This window comes from Marmota monax, unplaced genomic scaffold, assembly GCF_021218885.2.
Source record: "Marmota monax isolate L192 unplaced genomic scaffold, Marmota_monax_Labrador192_F-V1.1 WCK01_AAM20220418_F8-fsc00020, whole genome shotgun sequence".
NCBI lineage: Eukaryota > Metazoa > Chordata > Mammalia > Rodentia > Sciuridae > Marmota > Marmota monax.
In genome coordinates, this window is record NW_026692912.1 from 7,072,874 (window position 1) to 7,092,672 (window position 19,799).

Genomic DNA, 19,799 nt, shown 5'->3' on the forward strand with positions numbered 1-19,799 from the left:
CCAGGGGACAGATTGACTAGACCTAGGTCTTCCAAAGTGCTGAACTTCCAAAGAAGAAAAAAGAAAAATTTCCAGAGATGCTAGAGATGAAGAAAGAGGTATTCATAGCAAGCATGGTACTAATAGTAAAAATGAATACCCTTTACTGTGACACTGTTGCTCAGTTACCTGTCCTTCTGACTTCAGGTGTGTAACCATGACCTTGGATCTTTGTTGGACATTCTAGCTTGTAGACACACAATATGGAAGGACATAGATTAAAGTGCTGTCATGGTTGTCTGTGGTCATGGAATTGTGTGGTTGGATATTTTCCTTTCATTTTTATTGCTTTGTTAGCCACCACTATTAGAAAACAGAGATAAACAAATATTTCTTTATTTTCCTTAATTATATCCTGAATTTCACAGAGGAAAAATTTATTACAAACTCATGCTTGGAGTTTTACTGATCTGCATATTTTATGAAGACTGTGAGTCATACAGCTGGGTTTCTCTCCAGGAATCCAGTGATGTCCGCGGCCCAGTTTCAGCCAGTGCACGGTGGGCAGGGAGCCTGTTCGGCTAGCCTCATTCCTGGCTCTGCTTTTTGTCTCTGTCCTTGTTTTTCTTTTATCATTCTCATCTACTTCTCTGTCATGTCATTCGATTATATTTTATATATCACTATGTCTTTTATAGAACAAGCTGCAGTAAAAATAAGGAAAAGAGATAGTGGGCCAGAGAGCGTGAGCATCCTGCTTGTGGTGGTTTTTACCTATCGCTTTCTAAAGCATCAGGCAGGTTTTTCCTGCAGTATTAAATCCCCTGTGGTCCTTAAAGGAGCTATTAAAACTATGAACAGGGGCTGGGGCTGGAGCTCAGAGGTGGAGCACTGCCTAGCACGTGTGAGGCACTGGATTTGAGGCACCACATAAAGATAAATAAATAAAAGTATTATGTCCATCTGCAATTGAAAAATATTTTTTAAAAAACCATGAACATTTTGTGTTTTTGACTATAAAAATATTGTATATAGATGATAAAATTTGGAAACAAGGATGAGTATAAAGAGGAGTTTTCACTGTCAGTTCTAAACTTTTTTCCTATTAAAAATTTTAACACAAGTGAAATAATAATGGATGTATAATGAATCTGGTATCTTGCTGGTTAAAACTATGTTGAAGCATTTTTGTCATTAAAAATATCTTAAAACATAATTACTGATAACTATAGAATAAATACACTGTAATTTTCTTATAGTGTTTTTGAATTGTTGTGCATATAGGTTGCTTTGATTCCTTTGCAATTTGAAATGATATTGCAGTGCAGATCATCATACAGATATATATGCCACCTCTTTTTTTTTTTTTTTTTTTGAGGCAGGACCTAGGAATAAGTAACAGTATAATTCTCATAGTAAAGAATATTCATTTTTCTACATTAGAAGCTTAACATCATCACTCTATAGGAATGCTTCTTTAGTTATCTCTAGGCATCCCTGGACATTTTTTGTTTGTTTTGTTATAGGCTTGTTGTGTTACCCAGGGTGGTCTTGATCTCCTCATGGGCTCAAGTGATCCTCCAGCCTCAGCCTCCCCAGTAGCTAGTACATGCCAACACATCCAACTTCCCTGCTAGTAAAACTTTCTTTTCCAAACCAGGCATGATGGTGCATGTTTTTAATCCCAGCATCTCAGGAGGCTGAGACAGGAGGATTGCAAGTTCAAAGCCAGCTTTAACATTTTAGTGAGAACCTCAGCAATTTAGTGAGACCCTGTCTCAAAATAAAAAATATAAAAGGCTGGAGATGTAGCATGGTAAATTTCTTTTGGAATAAATCTCCAGCATCACCTGACCAAAAGAAAAACAAAAACAACAACAACATCATCAAAAAACCCAACAAATCTTTCCCAATAGTAAATTCCTAGAAATGTAATAACAGTGCTTAATGACATAAATATAAAAGAAAACCACAAAGGAGAGGATACAGGTGAATATGTTTATAAGCTTGCAGTGTGATGGCCTTCTGGTTGATGACACCAAAGCAACTGTCTTAAGGGGAAGGGACACAGGAAATCTACTTCGTGACAATTGAAAGTTCTGTTATCAAAAAAACCATTTAGAAATACGAAAGGCAAGTTGCAATAAAGAGCTTATACAAATGAAAAAGACTTGACCAAAAAAAAAAAAGGGTGGGGTGGGGTGGGGTGGGGTGTGGGGAACCCTTGACAACAGAAGAAATGTATATGGCCAACAAGCATTTGAATATAAGAATATAAATTGTTTTATTTTTTGAAGCAGTGTGTTGATTAAAAATATGTATGCTCTTTCATCCAGCAATTCTGTTTTTAGGAATTATTTTAGTAGAATTATCAGATAGGTGCCTATTGATGTTTATTGTAGCATTGTTTATTGTTTGGAAAGTTGGAAACAGAGGGGAGGGAAAGGAGAAATTCTGGGGAATGATATTGGCCAAATTATTGTTACATTGTGTACATGCATGAATATGTAACAATCCTATTATGTACAAGTGTAATGCACCAATAAAAATATGGGGGAAAATGTTGGAAACAACTTGAATGGGCATTTGGTTTAATAATTGTATAGCCATTCAATGGAATACTGTATATCTATTAAAAATAGTTATGTAGATCTGAACTTACTGACACAGAGAGATATCTAAGATGTATTAAAGTGATAAAGAAAATGAGTGAATAAATGAATGTTCATAGAAAAATATGGAAAGATACAAACCCTAATGGGATTATGGCTGAGCCTTTACCTTATTTCTCCTGGTGTTTTAAAGTAAGTATATATAGCCTGAATAAATAATAAATAGAAAGGAAAAAGGAAAAAAAAACCCAGTTCCCCAAATGTGAAATTGGCTGAAGCAAAACAAATCTTGTGTTTTATTATGCTGTTTCTTGAAGTTATCAAATATTAATTTCATAGAGGAGAAATGTTACATAAAGTATAATTTCTAAAATGTATTTAAAAAACATAATAAAGAGAAATGGGCAGTTGGAAAAAAAAGAAGAAGAAGAAGAAGCCACAGGCTCCATCAGTCCCATTTATAATGAAAATGAGTTGCTTTCATTTGTCACTTTTCAAAATGTCCCTTTCATGGGCTATGATCATCAAGTTCTCTGATGGAGCCTGTCTGTGGACACAGTGAGAGGCCTTCTCTCAGCAATCTTCTTACTATTGAGGAAACTAAGGCTCAGGGAGGCCGGCTGGTGCCTCTGGGATCTGGCGGTTACTGGCACTTCCCAGGCAGAGTTCTTCCCACCCTGCCTCAGGGTGAGTGTCCAGTGGCCTGTCCCTTCACTGCTGTCATGTCATACCTGAAACTTCATCAGGAGTGACTCGTTCTGTGGATTTAAGCATTGCTGCCCGTCCCTGCCTTCTATGATTCCAATTCTTTGGGAGAGTCTTCTAATAATTTACAGAGTGCTAAACTGAATGAATTTCTCCACATCTTCCCACCCCTGAAGTCCCCGACCATGGGGGAAGGTTGTGTTTCATGGGTGTTTGCTGATCTGGGTCTTTGAAAAGACAGTCTAAGACTGAGTCCTGCACTTTCAGGGTTTTGCTCAGACTGTGAGCACAACTTTTGGGAAGGATGAGATCATAATTTTCAGTGCCAAAACCGTTCACAGCCATTTCTTTGGATGACTCTTCCTTTTTGTGTTTTAAAGATTTTCTTGGTGTCTTGAATTAAAACAGAAATTTGGCTTGAAGGAGTGAATTTATAAAATGTCGCTTAAGCCATTTTTATCTTGTACTTTAATTTCTGAGATCAGAAACTGTCTGTGCCCTCTTAGGGAAAAGTGGCTTATCTGAGACATGATTCTAATCAGTGAGTAAAAGTGTTGTTTTGATGTAAATCAACTTAATTTTATTTAGCATTGGTTTTCTTATTTAAAATGCTGTTTCATGTTTTAGAAAACTAAACATTCAGGAAAGGAGATAAAGTTATTGATATTTTTATCTGGTACAGTGGTATTATATTATGTCCTAGATACTTTCTTATGCATCTAAAATACAGTATACTTTGAAGGTCATGGTTCTGGCAGATTAAGCAAAACCCTTTCTATTTTCCTCTAATCTGCCTCCTAAATGAGCAGTGATCCATTATCTCCACCCTTTACTTTCCTTTGCCTTTGGCAAAGCTTGTCAGCATATTTACTGGAAGGTAGAGACTTAATTTCTTTACACGGATTCGGAAATAGTTGCAATATCCTAAGTGGAATCATTCTGTGAAGAACATTCTGAGTTAAGCATGGAGGAAATGAATCAAACGTTCTAAACAATTCTGAGTTCCATTTCCTGAGGGTAGGAAAAAACAAAGACACAAACCCCCCCAAACCTGACGTTTTCATTCTGCCTCCTTGAATTTGTGGCTTCGACTGGTCGTTTGTGTTGGTAAACTCCGCCACTTGGCTGGCACATCTGGTGGAAGGAACGTGTGTTCTTTCCCAGTTTGGTTATCCTAAGAGTGCTTTTTTCCTTCCCTCCAGCCAAGATATGCTTCTATTCCCTTATGCTTATTTTTTTCCATTTTCTTATTTGCAGAGTACTCGGGCAGAGTTTGACTTGCCAGAATATTCTGTTCGCCGAAGATACCAGGATTTTGACTGGTTGAGGAGCAAACTGGAAGAATCCCAGCCCACTCATCTCATTCCCGTAGGTAGTAAGTCAATACAGCTTGTTCTCACTTTCCCCGAGTGATCTTGCCCCTTCCATTCCAGGTATACTTAGCCACGTCTCTATGCCAGACTCCCCCATCAAATGTACGTAAAACACACTGGATAGTGTATTGCACCTTTTAGATTTTGATTTCTGATTGGCTGTACAGTATGCCAGTTTCTCAGGCAGGGTGGAGTAGATTTTCACTCTCAATATGGCAATTTTTTTGAGGAATGGAGAGCTCTAATTCTCACTTGCTGCCTCTTTAAATGTCAAAGCTTGATAGCATAAGCTGTCCCCCAGATGGCTCTCTCCCCTCAGTGGCCACTGTTCTTGAGGTTTGGATAGCTGCCACTAGGTGAAGAATGATGCCTTAGATTGTGGCTGGCTTTCTTTGGACATGGGTAACTCAGGGAGCAGGAATCTGCCACACAATTCATTCCAGCCACAGTTCTTAAATTTAAAAGACAAACAAAACCACCTAACCCTATTTATTGAAGGAGCATAACATTTATCAACTTACGCCTACACGTTTTTTCTTTTTTATAGAACCAGAGCAAATGAAATTTCAAAGACTAACAAATCACTTAGCATGCACCAGACTGTGGATTTGATCCCCAGCAACACACACACACACACACACACACACACATCAATAGACATATTAAGTGCTTTATAAAAAGTAGAAATAATTAGATCCTAGAGGTTTGGAGGTCTTTGGGCAGTTTGGGTCATAAAACCCTTTGGAAAGAGACTGATTTGTCCTGTAACAAAGTCCTTGTTTGAAAAACTTCTTAGCACTACCAGTTTTCCTGTTACCATTGTGTCTTCCAACCTTTCCCCCCCTTGGTTGTACGTGCTGTGAACATACTGGCCATTTCTTAGCTTTAAAGGTGGGAAAAGCCCTGTTGCTAGGGTTGGGGTACAAATGATGGAACCGTTCTTTCCCAGAGCACCTTCTCTTTTCCCACCAGGTGTCCCCTCTGCTCTCCAAGCCTGAGGTTTTCCTTTTCTATCTTCTCATCACTTAAAAGCATGCCTGAAAAGTGAACGATTGTTTTTAAACAGTTGGAGCTGTTTCTTAAATTAGAATCTTAACTTGGCAAAATTGGCAGCTAGTGAATCATTTTTTAAAATAAACTTTTTATATGTCAGAACAATTTAAGAATCACAAAATTATTGTGAAGGTAGCAGAGAGTTCTTATATATTTCACACCCAGTTTTGCTCATTATTAACATTTTATATTAGTATAACACATTTGTCACAATTTATGAACCAATCATCATTACTGTTATTTTTGAACATTATTAACTAAAACTACTTGATTCAGAGTAGTTTTGCCTGGTGTCATTTTTCTGTCCCAGGATCCCACCCAAGACACCACATTATAAATCCTAGTCATGTCTCCTTAGGTTCTTTTTGGTTTTGACAGTTTCTCAAGCTTTCCTTGTTTTTTTGATGATGGTTTTGAGGAGTACTGGTGAGGTATTCTGTAGCCTGTCCCTCAGTTGACCTTAGTCTCAGGTGCTTTTTGGGGGGTTAGATTGGAATAATGTGTCCTGGAGAGGAAAACCATAGAGGTAAAGCGTCATTCCTGTTGTAGGTATCTCTGTGGTTAACCTGCCTCACCTGTCTGGAGGAGCCGCTTGTTGACGTTGTTCCTTGCCGTTCTCTTGTTCTCTCCCTTTCTGTCCTGGGCTGGGGATGGAAGTGCTCTTTATGGGAGGCCCACAGTGTGTTCCCCCTCCTGGCATCTATTGCGTTCACCTTGTGGAGCTTGAGATCAAAGGCTAGAGAGCGACACCTACTGGTGGAACATAGTGGCACTCATCCATCCACCCTGACGCATGAAGCACAGGCTTTTGACACCATGGAAATCTCCAGAATGCCCAGGTGGATGCAGATCATCTCCAAGTATGGTTTCTTATAGTCTGAGTAGAAACTGTGAGTAAGAACATGCTATAGAAGCCTGCAGAACCTTAAATTTCTTCATGAATTCTCAATACATATCTGAAGTAGGAGATTTAATTTAGGAGAGCATCTCTGATTTAAATTTTAAAGTCAAACCAGAAGCAAAACTTTTTTTTTCCACAAAATATCATTTTACAGAAACTTTATTGATGTATACAAACTGCTTTATTGGTCTATAATTCATATATCATACCATTCATTCCCTCATTTAAAATGTACAACTCAAAGGCTTTTAGTATAATATTCAGAGTTTTGCCACCATCAGCAAATCAACTTTAGAATGTTTTCATCACCTCCAAAAGAAACTTTGAACTGCTTAGCTCTTGATTCCAAACCCTCTATCTCCCCAGCATCTAGTAACCTCACCTCTGCTTTTGTCTCTGTAGATTTGTCTTTTCTGGGTATTTCACATCAGTGGGATGATAATGATGCACTATGTGACTGTTTGTGACCAGTTTCTTTCTCTTACTGAGCATTGTGTGTTCAAGGTCATGCATGTTACAGCATCTATTTCTGCTTCATCCCTGTGTTTGTCTATCTACTCACCCTTGATGAACATTTCAGTTGTTTTGCTTGTTTGGCCATTATGAATACTACAACCGTGAACATTGATGTAAGGCTTTTTCTGTGGCCACATGGTTTTGTTTTTCTTGGGTGGATACCTAGGAGTGTAATTGCTAAATCCTAAGTAATTCTGTATTTAATTTTTTGAGGAACTACCAGTCTGTGGCATATCATTTTATATTCCCATATGCAGCTCATGGGAGTTGCAGTTTCTCCACGTCTTCATCCATAATGGTGATCATCTGTCTTTAGTTGTATTCATGCTTTTGAGTGGAAGGTGGTGTCTCACTGTGGTTTTCATGTGCATTTCCCTGATGGCTAATGACGTTGGGCATCTTTTCAAGGCTTTGTTGGACATTTGTGTGTCTTAGAGAAGTAGCTATTCAGATCCTTTGCCCACTTAAAAATTGGCCTTTTTTATTATTGAGTAGTCATATTTTGGGGGAGGAACTTCAGCAACTTTTTAAATCACGTGGGAAACTTTAGGGGCGTGGTGGTGGGTTCCTGGTTTGTTTGGCGTTTTGTGTCTGCCATCCCAAGTCAGCTGTGGTTAGAAATGTTTGAGCATGCCTGAGCTTGCCAGTGCTGCTGCTCAGGTTAGGAGTGTGAAGATAAAATCCCCACTCTGAAACCTGGGCTTCATTGAAGCCATGTGAAGTGGTAGGTCAACAGCCAGCCAGAGGGAGGCTCTGGGGAGGCACCGAGTTCTTTGATTTGCCTTTCCCCGTGGGTTGTCATAGGCTGCCCTTGTTTGCAGTCCCTGTTCTTCTGAACCTAGTAACCTTTGGAGCTCTGCTGGAGAAACTCAACCCTCTGCTTCCTAGACCCGCCTTTCCTTTGCCTGAGTAGAATTACAAGATGGTTTATATTGATTGGACTTTCTCTCAACCCAATCTTTTCTACTTTATCTTAATAAATTCTGTCCTGTTGAATAGTAGCTTCCCTCTCCCCTTTATGTGGTGCTGGGGATTGAACCCAGGGCCTTGTGCATATTGAGTATACAGACTACTACTGAGTTACACCTCCGGCCCCTGTGTTTTACGGTGTTGTGACTTTAAAAAAAAATATATTGCTTTGTTCCTCAGGATTTTTAAAAGCCAAAGAAATAACCATATGTGCTTAAAATGTCATCTTGAAACCAAAGTGTGTGAGTACGGTTGTTGTCTCGTAAAAGCACTTCACTGTGTTTTTCTGTGTTATGTAACAGCTGGAGCCACCCAAAAGTATTTATTGCTACTGTTTTTCCCTCAGTGTTTTCTTTAAGCTTTATTGAAGTATAATTGGTACACACAAAAGAACCATGTGTGTCTTTAATGCCTACAATTTCATGAGCATATGTGCACCATGATGCTATCACCACTTATGCAATAGACACCCACCACCTCCAGAATTTCCTCGTGTACCTTTGCTTGTGTGCATGTGCGTGCGTGTGTGTGTGTGTGTAGAACACAACACTAGATCTTCCTTCTTGATAAGGTTTTAAGTGCAGAACACCACTTTGTTCTTAGGCATCATTGTTTCATAGCAGGCGTCTAGACCTTGTTCATCTTGTATGACAGCAACTCTACACTAGTTGAAAAACTCCTCATTTCCCCTTCCCCTCTTTCCCTGGAACCTCTGTTCTGTTGTTTTGTTCTGTGTTTGCTCAGTGGTTTTAACCGTGCTCCATTTGCCAGTGCAAATGCTAGTTACGCAGCAGAGAGACTGCATGATAAAATGGGCAGGCGTAAATTCAGAAGATGAAGTGAATGTAAACACTTGACTGTTTAATTTCACTTGGAAGTTTTCTTCATTTTTATGAAGGCACTTTATAGGAGGGATATGTTTGCATTTTCTCTGCATCCAGTTTTCTTTTAGGTTAATACTCACAGGACTTAAGGAGAAGAAATTTGTAATTCAGTGACTTTTTCCTAATATGAAATGATCAATAAAAACTACACCTTCATTTTCTAGTTCTCTTTTTTTTGGTACTGTTAAATATACATACTTTTATTTTTTTCCAGTAGCTAAGTTAATAAGTAGTGAATCATTCATCGAACTTTCAAATACTTTAAATTAAACCAGGCTTGGCAATTATTCTTCATGGGGTCAAGGTCTTTAATCTTGATGTTCCTTTATTTATTTAAGAGTTATTTTTGTCTGGTAGCAGTATTTTCTACTAAACTGAAAATCATAGGAAAGGATAGGTTTGTGTCATGAAGTGGCTGTGCACCAAGTATTGGATTGTATAGAAGAAACAGTTCAAATGCTGACAAGAAAAAGTTGGGTATTTCAAGATTGAGCAGTGAAGCTTTGCAAGACAATCATAGAGGTTCAGAATGAAAACATTAAAGCATTTGTTTATGTGTATCTTTCAGCTATCCTTTTATAATGTTTGTGAATGCTTTATAATTATGTAATATGTAGTAAAGCAATGTCAGTATAATAAATAAACGTACATATTTTGAAGGAAAAAAAAAAGATTGAACAACTAAAATATTTGTCCAGATTTCTTACCAGAAATATAGTGTTTCAGTGACAATCTGTAGGAAATATGCTTTTATTTCAGAGGTTGCAAAACAATTTTATAAACTAGTATAGAATATATGTCAAAAGTGTTTTTTCCAAATACACTTGATTGTATTTCACTTGGAAGTTTTCTTGGAATATCAGTACTTCAAGTCTAAAGCTTGAAAGATTTAACTGTAATGTTTTGCAAGTAGGATTTATTTATTTGTTGTAGATTCCAGACACATATCTGTACATGTATTTAGTTTTTAAAAGCTTTTCTGTTAGCAAAAATAACAAATACACTAACATAGATAGATTTGGTGCATTGAGCCCCCACCATGGCGGTCTATCAGTCAGGGCCTATCTTCCTTCATTTCTTTTCACTTTCTGAAACCTGCTCCAGGTCCTATTTTTTTAAAGTGGCCTAAACAACGCATATTTTTTTTAGAGGTCAAAAAAGTCCACGAGCAGTCTCATGGGCTAATGTTGAGGTGCAGACCAGGGCTGTGTCCATCTGAAGCTCTAGGGGAGGATCCGTGCCTGCTTCTTCCAGCTCTTAGAGGTACCTGAGTTCCTTGTCTTGTGGCCTCTTTCCATCTTTAAGGCCAGCTGTGTAGCCTCCCCTTGTCCCTCTGATGTCTGATTCCACCATCATAACTACTTCTGTTAGTAAAGGCCACCACTTGAGCCATTTCATGGTGTGTAGTTGGGTGGCTTTTAGGCCATCATAATGTTGCATGACTGTCACCACTGTTCAACCCAGATCATTGTCATCACCCTCAGGATACCCCATGCCCACTGGCAGTCACTCCCCATTGCCCCCCCTCCCAGCCCAGCTATCATAACTCATGCTGCTAGGAATATTCATTGTACAAGATTTTGGTGTAACACTTTTTTTTTCTTTTTTTGCTAACTTGGCTACACACCAGGGAATGGATCATATGGTAATTCTATGCCTATTCTTAATTTTTTTTTTGGGGGGGGGAAACAGCCCAACTGTTTCCCACGGCAGCTGTACTATTTTATATTCCCACCAGTAGTGTATAAGATACAGTTTTTTCTATGTGTTTTCTTGCACTTGTTTCCTATTTTCTAATAACCATCCTAGTAGGTATGAAATGGTATCCTGGATTAAAAAAAAATTTAGCCTTAATGATCCATGGAATTTCTACCCTGTGTCCTATTCCCCATTTTGCTTCTGTTTTCAGTGTTCACAAATTTAACAACCACATCTAGCATTTGTTAGGCCTCTCCCGTGTACTTGGAGCTGTGTTGAGCTCATGAACACATGATCTCACGTACAGACTACAGACACACTTGACTTCACCATAGCCCAGGTTCCTATGCACAAACAACCAGAAAGTAATAAAGATGAGGCTAAGAGTTGGCGTGTCCCATTCAGGATGTTTGAAATGAGGACAGACAAATTCCCAAAGCCATGTACTTTTGGGAATAATAACACTTATTACAGAAGGAAATCATTTGAAGAAGTTGTTTACCCTAGTGTTCCTTTAAATAATAAACTCTTGGTTCAACAGATGTAAGATCATCGTACTAACTCTGAAGAATGGATGGCTAATTCAGGAGGCTCTTTGTTTTGTGAAATGAGGCACAACCTACCACTATGTGCTCCTTAGGTCTTCCTCCCAAGTCCTGTTCAGCAGAATCAAAAGACAGTTTGCCCGACTGACTCCTGACATAAGAACAGAAAAATGGCCACATAATTGGGGGGGCTAGAAAGTCATTGTGATCATCTGAAAGAGTGGTTTCTGCATCAGATGTGGAGAGGGCAGAGAAATGCAGTTTTGACAGTGCAGTGCCAGAGCTGGCTTTTCTTTGGGTTGGAGGGAAGGTTGGGGCTTGAGAAATCAATGGAAAGAGTGGAAATCAAGTGGCTCTTTTCAAAAAGATGGAATGAGACAGGAAGTTGAGTGGAGAAGAGGTCAAGTCAAGGGATGGTTGGATTTTTTTTTTTCAGGTAGAGAACCAACCATATTTTTTAGACTCCAGGAATGAAGCTGGATGAGCAGGAGATGTTGAAGATACAGGGAAGAGAAGGTATAACTAATTGAGGGTGACAGGGGCATCTCGGGGAACCGATAGGTCAGGGACAGAGATGAAACACACATTAGCTTTGGTGAAGGGTGTGCTGTCCACAGGCACCGGAGAAGCAGAGTGAGGGTGGTGCCGGGTAGACAGCTTTCTGTGGAATTTCCATTTGCTGCTGAATTTCCTGAGGAATTTCCTCAGGAATTCCCATGTGCTGCTCTCATTCCTGGTTCCCACTTTGGTTATCTGCTTAGCACAAAAAGTTGGGGCATGAGAGTGGCTGCCTGTAGCAACAGGAGAAGAACTGACTGGAATAAAGGAATTATCCTAAAGGACAACTGTACCTTAGTAAGACAGATCCCGTGGTGCTTTGGTTTGGGACACCTGGCTGGGTGGCCTGCACCTCTGACGAGTGCTGCATTTCCAGTCTTCTACCCAGGTGTGAGCTCCATGTGGACTTCTCTGCATTTCAGGGGCTGTTCTACAGCGTTTTAGTCCTTGCGTTATGAAACTGAGAGGATAGTTGTGATTGCTCCATCTACCTTTCAGAAATCTTTGTATCAATGACCACATGAAGATCCAACTGATCAAGAAATGCTGTTCTTGGACAGATGGGTGGTAGGAATTATTTGCGAGCTTGGTGGTTTTTCCCCTGCACTGCCTCATCAATTACTGTGATATTTTTCTTCATGTTTCCGTAGCCACTTCCTGAGAAGTTTGTGGTGAAAGGTGTTGTGGATCGTTTTTCAGAAGAGTTTGTGGAGACCAGAAGAAAAGCTTTGGATAAATTCCTAAAGAGAATCACAGATCACCCTGTGCTGTCTTTCAATGAACACTTTAATGTTTTCCTTACTGCTAAGGTAAGGACACGGTTTTGTATATTCCTTCCCCAAATTGTCATTCATAGGCTCACCCTTCCTTCCTTCCTTCCTTCCTCCCTCCTTCCCTCCCTCCCTCCCTCCCTCCCTCCTTTCTTTCATTCTTTCTTTTTTTCATCCATGGATTGAATCCAGGGTACTTAACCACTGAACACATCCCCAGCACTTTTTAAAATATTTTATTTAGAGACAAGGTCTTGCTGAGTTGCTTAGGGCCTCACTAAGTTGCTGGGGCTGGCTTTGAATTCAAAATCCTCCTGCCTCAGCCTCCCAAGCCATTGGGATTACAGGTGTACACCACTGCGCTCAGCTGCATAGGTGCTTTCTTAAAAGCAGCTTTGATCTCTCACAAGCCACCTGCATGAATGTGCCTTTGTAGTAGGTTTTATAAATTGCTCAGTTTTGGGGGATGGGGGTGCCTGTTGGTATTAGCGTGGTTTCTATTTAGGGTGAAACCAGATCTTTTCCCTCTTGGACCTTTATTTTATTTATTCATATGTGGTGCTGAGAATTGAACCCAGTGCCTCACACATGCTAAGCAGGTGCTTTACCACTGAGCTACAACCCCTTGGAATAGCAGTGGAAGTCAGAATATTTTCACTTGCCAGAAGCAGAGATAAAATGTTTACTTAAGCTCTCCTGGAACAATATTACTGGATTAGGCCAGTCTCACCAACAGTGGGCACAAAAGGGAGAGAATATTTATTAAGTGTTTGGTAAGGGCATTCTGAACAAGAACGCTGTGTGTAATTGCTTGTAGCCTTATTTTACAGATAAGGATACTGACGTTTGGGGCATTTGTACTTGTCAGGTGACATCACTAGGACCTGAAATTGGGTCTTTGAGGCTCCTGAGGCCACACTTGCCCTCTGTGTCATACTGCCTGACCATAATCCTGTTCTTATCAGGTGTGCATTATTCAAGCATTTACCAGAGAAATCTTAGAGTCCTACATATGGCCTGAGACTGTATATCCAGACTCAGGTTGGTTGGTTACCAGCTTTTCTCTGCCCTTCCCTTTTGGCAAAACTGGCCAAGAGAGCCTGAGGTGCCCCACTGTGATTCTGCAGAGTGGGGCACTTGCTTGGACCTCGCACTGGCTTTCCCCGCCCGCTGTGTTTAGTTTCAGGTATCAGATTTTCATATGAAGGCTGTGTGTATTATGTTCCCTGTTGGCAAGGGTATTGATGAGCACATACTGTCCAATTTTCTTTGTCAAAATTGTAAAATATGTAGAGAATACATCAGTAGATATTTAAGACTTTAGTGATGGCTTCATTCTCCCTCTCTACTTGGCAGAGGCCTTCAGTTTAGTTTTGCTTTTTAACCTCGGTTGGCATTTATCCTTGTCGATGGCATCTCATTTATTGTTGTTTCCTCCCCATCCATCCGCCCCAGGCCCCCCTGCCCCCCACCGCCCGCCACAGGTCAAACGTGTACACTTTTAAAAAATGTGTTTCCTGGTGAACTGATCCTCAGATATAGTTTTTTTCAAGGTGTACTCAAAGTGAAGTCCATCCCGTTCTCCAAAAATGTAGTTCATTTTCTTACCCATGTTGCAGGTCATGTGCCCCAAAGGACCTCAAACTGCCTTCTTTATGGAATGAATGAGAAAGGGGTGGGGTAGGTTGGACCTGTGGTCATTAAGAATTGTGTGACAAAAAGATGGTAAAGATTGTGTGTCTGGGGGGGGGGTTGAGAGGGGGGTAGGGGAGGGGAGGGTGGTAGGCAGAGGTAGAGGAGAGAGAGAGAGAATATGCCTGTTTATCTGTAGGCCAAGCAATATGAAAATGATTTTTAAAATGTATAGGGTCCTTCCTTTTCTCAGTAAGAATCCAGCTTCACATGAGTGAATCCAGGAGAGGTGCCTTTAAAACAGAACAGATCCAACCTAGCTCAGTATTGCTTCTGGTGGTATGGTGGTGAGAAACAGACTCCTCATCCATTTCCTTTAAAACTGTTTTTGAAGGCACTGCTAGGTGACATAGCACAGCCTGAAGATGCTGTCTGTCCCTCTTAGAGTTTGGTGATGGGAGGAAGCACCTGGCAAGCTCATGTGCTTTTTAAAGTTCAGATACAGTGTGTCATGCCACACGACTAAACTGGTCAGGGTCACTCCAAATAAATTTTGGTTGACTGAATAAGACACAGAAAGTACCTTCTTGAGTTCAGTGACCGCTTCTCAGCCACAGATCCAAAAAGGAGGGGCAAGGCAGGCAAGAAAGAGGAGGAGCACGCCTTGAACCCCGGTTTTACTGGGGAGAAGGCATTCAAATGAGGCAAGGGGGAGGGTTGCAACAAGTGGGTGTAATCCAACCCCTTCGAGTGACGCCCACTCCTGGAGCTGCACCTCTCTTATCCGAGCCGAGGTAAGGTCCAGTTACACAGCAGTGTTCAGAACCTCTTTACTCAGGACTTAAAGGTGTGTACACAGCTCCTGTCCAGAGTGGGTTCCAAGACTCAATGAGTTTCCTGTTTTCACCTTGACCTACCAAAAATTGAGGGTTAAGGCGTTGTGTTGTGACAGCATCGGTCCTTGCCTGAGTTTTCTAGCAGTGCTCTGCTCACCTTGCCTGCTTACACCCTCTGCTCTCTGTTCTCCCTAGGTGGCTTCAGTTGGGGTTTACACGAGTGCGGGGGATGAATGGCAGAATCTCAGCTCTTCAGTTTTACTCATGAAGGCAAGATAGGGTGTTTGTTGTTGTTGTCATTTGAGACTTTAAAAATCATGTTAGAACAGTGCCATGTTTGAAGGGCAGCGTGCTCAGATGAGTGAAATAACTGCAGGGATTGGAGACCAGCTCTGTGGACAGGGGTCTCTGGATAACTCTGTGTACAACCAGGATTTGAGTGTGGTTGTCCTGATGTCAAGGAGGGGACACTCTTGTGTATGTGACCAGGTCCTCTATCTCAGCTCCTTGTTTTCCTAGTCTTCCATTTCCAAAAAAGAAGCTGCCTGGAGAAGCTGGCCTACGTAGCCTAGCCGTGTGCGTGATGGTGTGCTTTGTGTTTGTTCATGTCGTCCTTAGGACCTGAACGCCTACAAGAAGCAGGGGATGGCACTGCTGACCAGAGTGGGCGAGTCAGTCAAGCATGTCACTGGAGGCTACAAGCTGAGGAGTCGGCCCCTTGAGTTTGCAGCTATAGGTGAATACTTAGACACCTTTGCACTCAAACTGGGAACCATCGATCGAATAGCCCAGCGGATCATCAAAGAAGAAATAGGTGAGCTCTTTGTTGAGACCCGATACCAAGCAAATAAATATGAGAAAAGGAGCTAGTTGTGACTAGAGCATAATTTTATACTCCATTCTTTGTCCCGCATCTCAATGTTTGTTTTTCCCATGCCAAACAACCGCTTCTGAGCCTCCTGGTTAATGATCAAGCTGACACAGGAAGCAGGCAGGAAAGATTCTTTATCAGTTGCCATTCTTGGTAATTAAACAATGGCAACAGCATTCTTATGTCCTGACAAGAATCCTGGTGACAGGTGTGGGGGGGCGGTGGGGAACACAACATTTTTTTTTCCTTTTGGTGCCTCTCCCCTCCTTTACCCAGAGGTAATGCCCTGTGGGGCCCACAGAAATAGCTGTGGGCACTGTCCATTCTTAAAGGTCATGAATCTGATGGGACAAGATGTTGGGATGACCACAGTGAGTGAGTCAACTTATGGAAGACCACATCTCTTTTAGGAATATGTTTTCTAAAATTCCATTGTTTTTTCCTTGTGAATGAGTTGTCCACCCCCCCTTAAACACCCCCTGAACCTTTCTGAAAGTCTATTAAAATACTGCTTCCCTGTATGGGGAGGCAACTGGTTATAGTTGAAGATGTTTGGGGGTGTGGCTCTTTCCAGTTTTCCCCATGAAGCATCGTGGTCCCCATTAACAGAGGCCTGGATATCCTGATATCATCAGGTAACATCCGTTTTCAGAGGTTTTAAGAAGTCACGTTGGAAACAGTGCTGTGCTCACAGGAGAGTGTGCTCAGGTGGGTGAACGGCCAAGGAGACACATTATCATGTAGAGTGCTCTTGGCTGTGGTGATCACGAGGGATGGCCACCCAGTAACACCAGGGATGGCCACCCAGCCAGACTGTAATTAGTCCTGTCCTCTGCCCCTTGTAGAGTACCTTGTGGAGCTGAGAGAATATGGGCCTGTGTACTCCACGTGGAGTGCACTAGAAGGTGAGCTGGCTGAGCCCCTGGAGGGTGTGTCGGCCTGTATCGGAAACTGCTCGACAGCCTTGGAAGAGCTGACGGATGACATGACAGAAGACTTCCTACCTGTGCTCAGGGAATATATTTTATACTCTGACTCCATGAAGGTAAGCTGGCTTGCTTCTTGTGCACTTAGGTGCTTTCTCGGTAATAGTTGTTATCAAGAAGTAATGGGAAAAAAAAAAAGTAATGGATTGTTGCCTGCTTGCATGTGGTACACATTTCCTTCTTCCTAGGAGGTCACAGGTATGTGGACTGACATCATGGGTCATATAAATAGAAAACCTGGTGAACCAGTTATGTGAATTAAATGAAGACAAAAAGTTTGGGAGAAAATTTTCTTTTGTAGTGCAAGGTATTGAACCAGGGACCTTGCACAAGCTAGGCAAGTACTCTACCACTGAGCTACATCTCCACTCAAAAAATTCTTATTAGTGTACTCTGAGAATTCAGGGAGATAAAGTGTCTCTTCAATAAGAAGAGGATGTTATGGAAAAAGAATAATTAGATAATTAGAGCTCTTGGGAGTTTAAATATGCTAAAATAAATTTGAGGGGTGAAGTTGGAAGATGACACTGAAGAAATCTTAGAAAGTAAGATAAATAAAAAGGTAGTTGAAAAGTAAAACAAAAATGCAAGTTTTCATATAATAGGAAGTTAAGAGATTAGAGGATTAATCCCAAAGGTTCAATATCAGACTGAGAAGAGTTCCTGAGTGAGGGAATAGGAAAAACTTAGGAAAGGAAATTATGAAGGAAACAATACAAGAAAATTTTCCAAACTTAAAGACATAAATCTTCATTTTGAAAGAAGATGCTAATTGCCCAGAAAAAGGAATGAAAAGAGAACAACCCAAAGTATATTGTGAAATTTAAAAACAAAAGTGATATGATTTTGAAAGCCTTTGAAGAAAGAGGGAGGTGATAAAAGGAATAAGAATCAGAATGACCTTGGTCCAGCAGTGATGGAGGAGAAAAGACAGAGGACCTACGAGGACAAAAGATTTCTACATCCAACTCTATATGCAGAGTAAGGGTGGAGTTCAGGATGGAATGCTTTAAAGCCCACACCAGAAACCTCCCACACATGCAGAGACTGGTTGAAAGCATGGCCTCATGGCCTTGATGATGGCACCAGTTAAAGAGAAAAATTTGTCTTCCTGACAACAGAAAAGGCTATGCAGCTCAGTGTTGAACATCCCTAACTTCCCTTCCTACTTCCAGAGGAGACCTCTGAATTATTTGTCTGTCTTTGGGGCATTCCATTAAGATTGACCTACCAGGGATTGCTCAAATCTATTGAGAAAGCTATCGGTCAACCGGGTTGTAAAATTGGAAAACCAGAAAAAATCATAGAATTATGAAGATATTGTGTAGTTTGAGAAGGGGAGTAAAAAAATGAATCAATATTTATAAAGACTTTAAAAATTGTACTGTGGAAATTTCAAGCATACACAAAAGCAGAGAGACTTAATAGTCTGACAAAATCCCATGTACCCATCATCCTAGATCTGTCTTGTTCTATCAGGTGTGAATGTGTTAAGGCTCCTGATCCATGTTAAAGTGTGGACCGTGGAAAGTAGGGTCCTTTCCTGGTAAAATGAATCACAGTCTCACTGATACCATGAAGCAGCTAGTAAAAGGTTTTCAAAGGTAGGCTCTCGCCTGGATCTCACGGTGATCAGGAAATTGGTGTGAATTTCCTTACCTGTAGGATGAAATTGGTGCTGGTACTAGGATAAAGTTCAGGTGTGAGATCTTAAGCCTGAGACAGCTTTGTTGGTTATCATTGGAACAGAAACTGAAAACCAAAAGTTCTGGCTCCAAATTGAACAGCTCATTTTCCTCTGTCAACATTGCCTTTTTTAAAAATGGAGGTACACACATTGCATGTTTAATCCTGCAGTTGAAACAAGTATGAAAGGCCTATGACTTACTTAAAATGAACCAAAATATTTCACGTTACTTATAAAGTAAGAGTGTCTGTTTTTGTGAACAAACGTGTTTTTACAATCCCTGGGGGTGTCTCTGGATTTGTCTCTTATACAGACAAAGGCTTCCTTCATCAAAATGCTCCTTAACCTTACTCAGGCTTTTTATCCAGTGCATGCACGGCATTGGATATGATAGTCCAAGTCACTTTGTTTTTACATGTGGCAAGAAAGTTAGTACTTAATATGTATTTGTACTTGAAGCAGGATTTTGAATTGTCATTTTGCAGGGATTTATCTGGCATCTTTATTGAAACATTATTACACTGTGAAACATAAGCTTGTGTGAGTAATTGAAGTTATACATCAAAGAAACATGAATTCACTCTCTTTCTTCACCCCATGTGTGAGGCATGTATAATGTGTTTCTTGTTTACTGAGCCTGAACAGAATTGCAGTCAGGCTAAGGAGGCTGGGAGAAGGGATCATGCACAGTGCTGTCTGGAGAGGGCAGAACAGTTGACTGGCCATCTGTGACTCCCAGGCTTTGTCCCGTGGTGAGCTGAGCTAAACTCCGTGAGAGAGGCCACTTGCTGCCACTGTCTGCAACTGGAAAACACCTCTGCAGAGTGCTCTGTGTCAGACAGAAGTGATCTGACTACAAAACCAAGACTACATTTAGGATTGTCAGAGTCCATGTGGCCAGGACTAAAGACATTGGGACAGTGATAGGTGTCTTCCATGGCTCTCCTGCCTGTGAACATTACTGCCACCCCGCTTTCTGTTCCATTCCACTCTTTTTCTCCCTGTCCCCCTCCTCTTTCTTTTTTGTGCTGGGGATGAAACCCAGGGCACTTTATCACTGAGCCACATTCACAGCCCTTTTTATTTTTTTAGAATCTTACTAAGTTGCTGAGGACCTCACTAGGTTGTTGAGGCTGGCTTTGAACTTACCATCCTCCTCCCTCAGCCATCTGAGTTGCTGGGATCACAGGCATGCACCACAACACCAAGCTGAACTTTGCTGCT

At 40.9% G+C, this 19,799-nt stretch overlaps 1 protein-coding gene across 2 annotated transcripts in view; it reads left to right on the forward strand.

Annotated features, from left to right (window-relative positions):
• Nucleotides 1-19,799, forward strand: part of Snx30 (sorting nexin family member 30) — a 103,324-nt gene that overhangs the window by 52,310 nt on the left and 31,215 nt on the right. For both annotated transcript variants that reach the window (XM_046451592.2, XM_058581631.1), the window contains exons 3-6: nucleotides 4,554-4,664; nucleotides 12,444-12,602; nucleotides 15,650-15,845; nucleotides 16,748-16,947. In XM_046451592.2, the coding sequence (XP_046307548.1) occupies nucleotides 4,554-4,664; nucleotides 12,444-12,602; nucleotides 15,650-15,845; nucleotides 16,748-16,947 (666 nt within the window). The remainder of the gene's footprint in view (nucleotides 1-4,553; nucleotides 4,665-12,443; nucleotides 12,603-15,649; nucleotides 15,846-16,747; nucleotides 16,948-19,799) is intronic.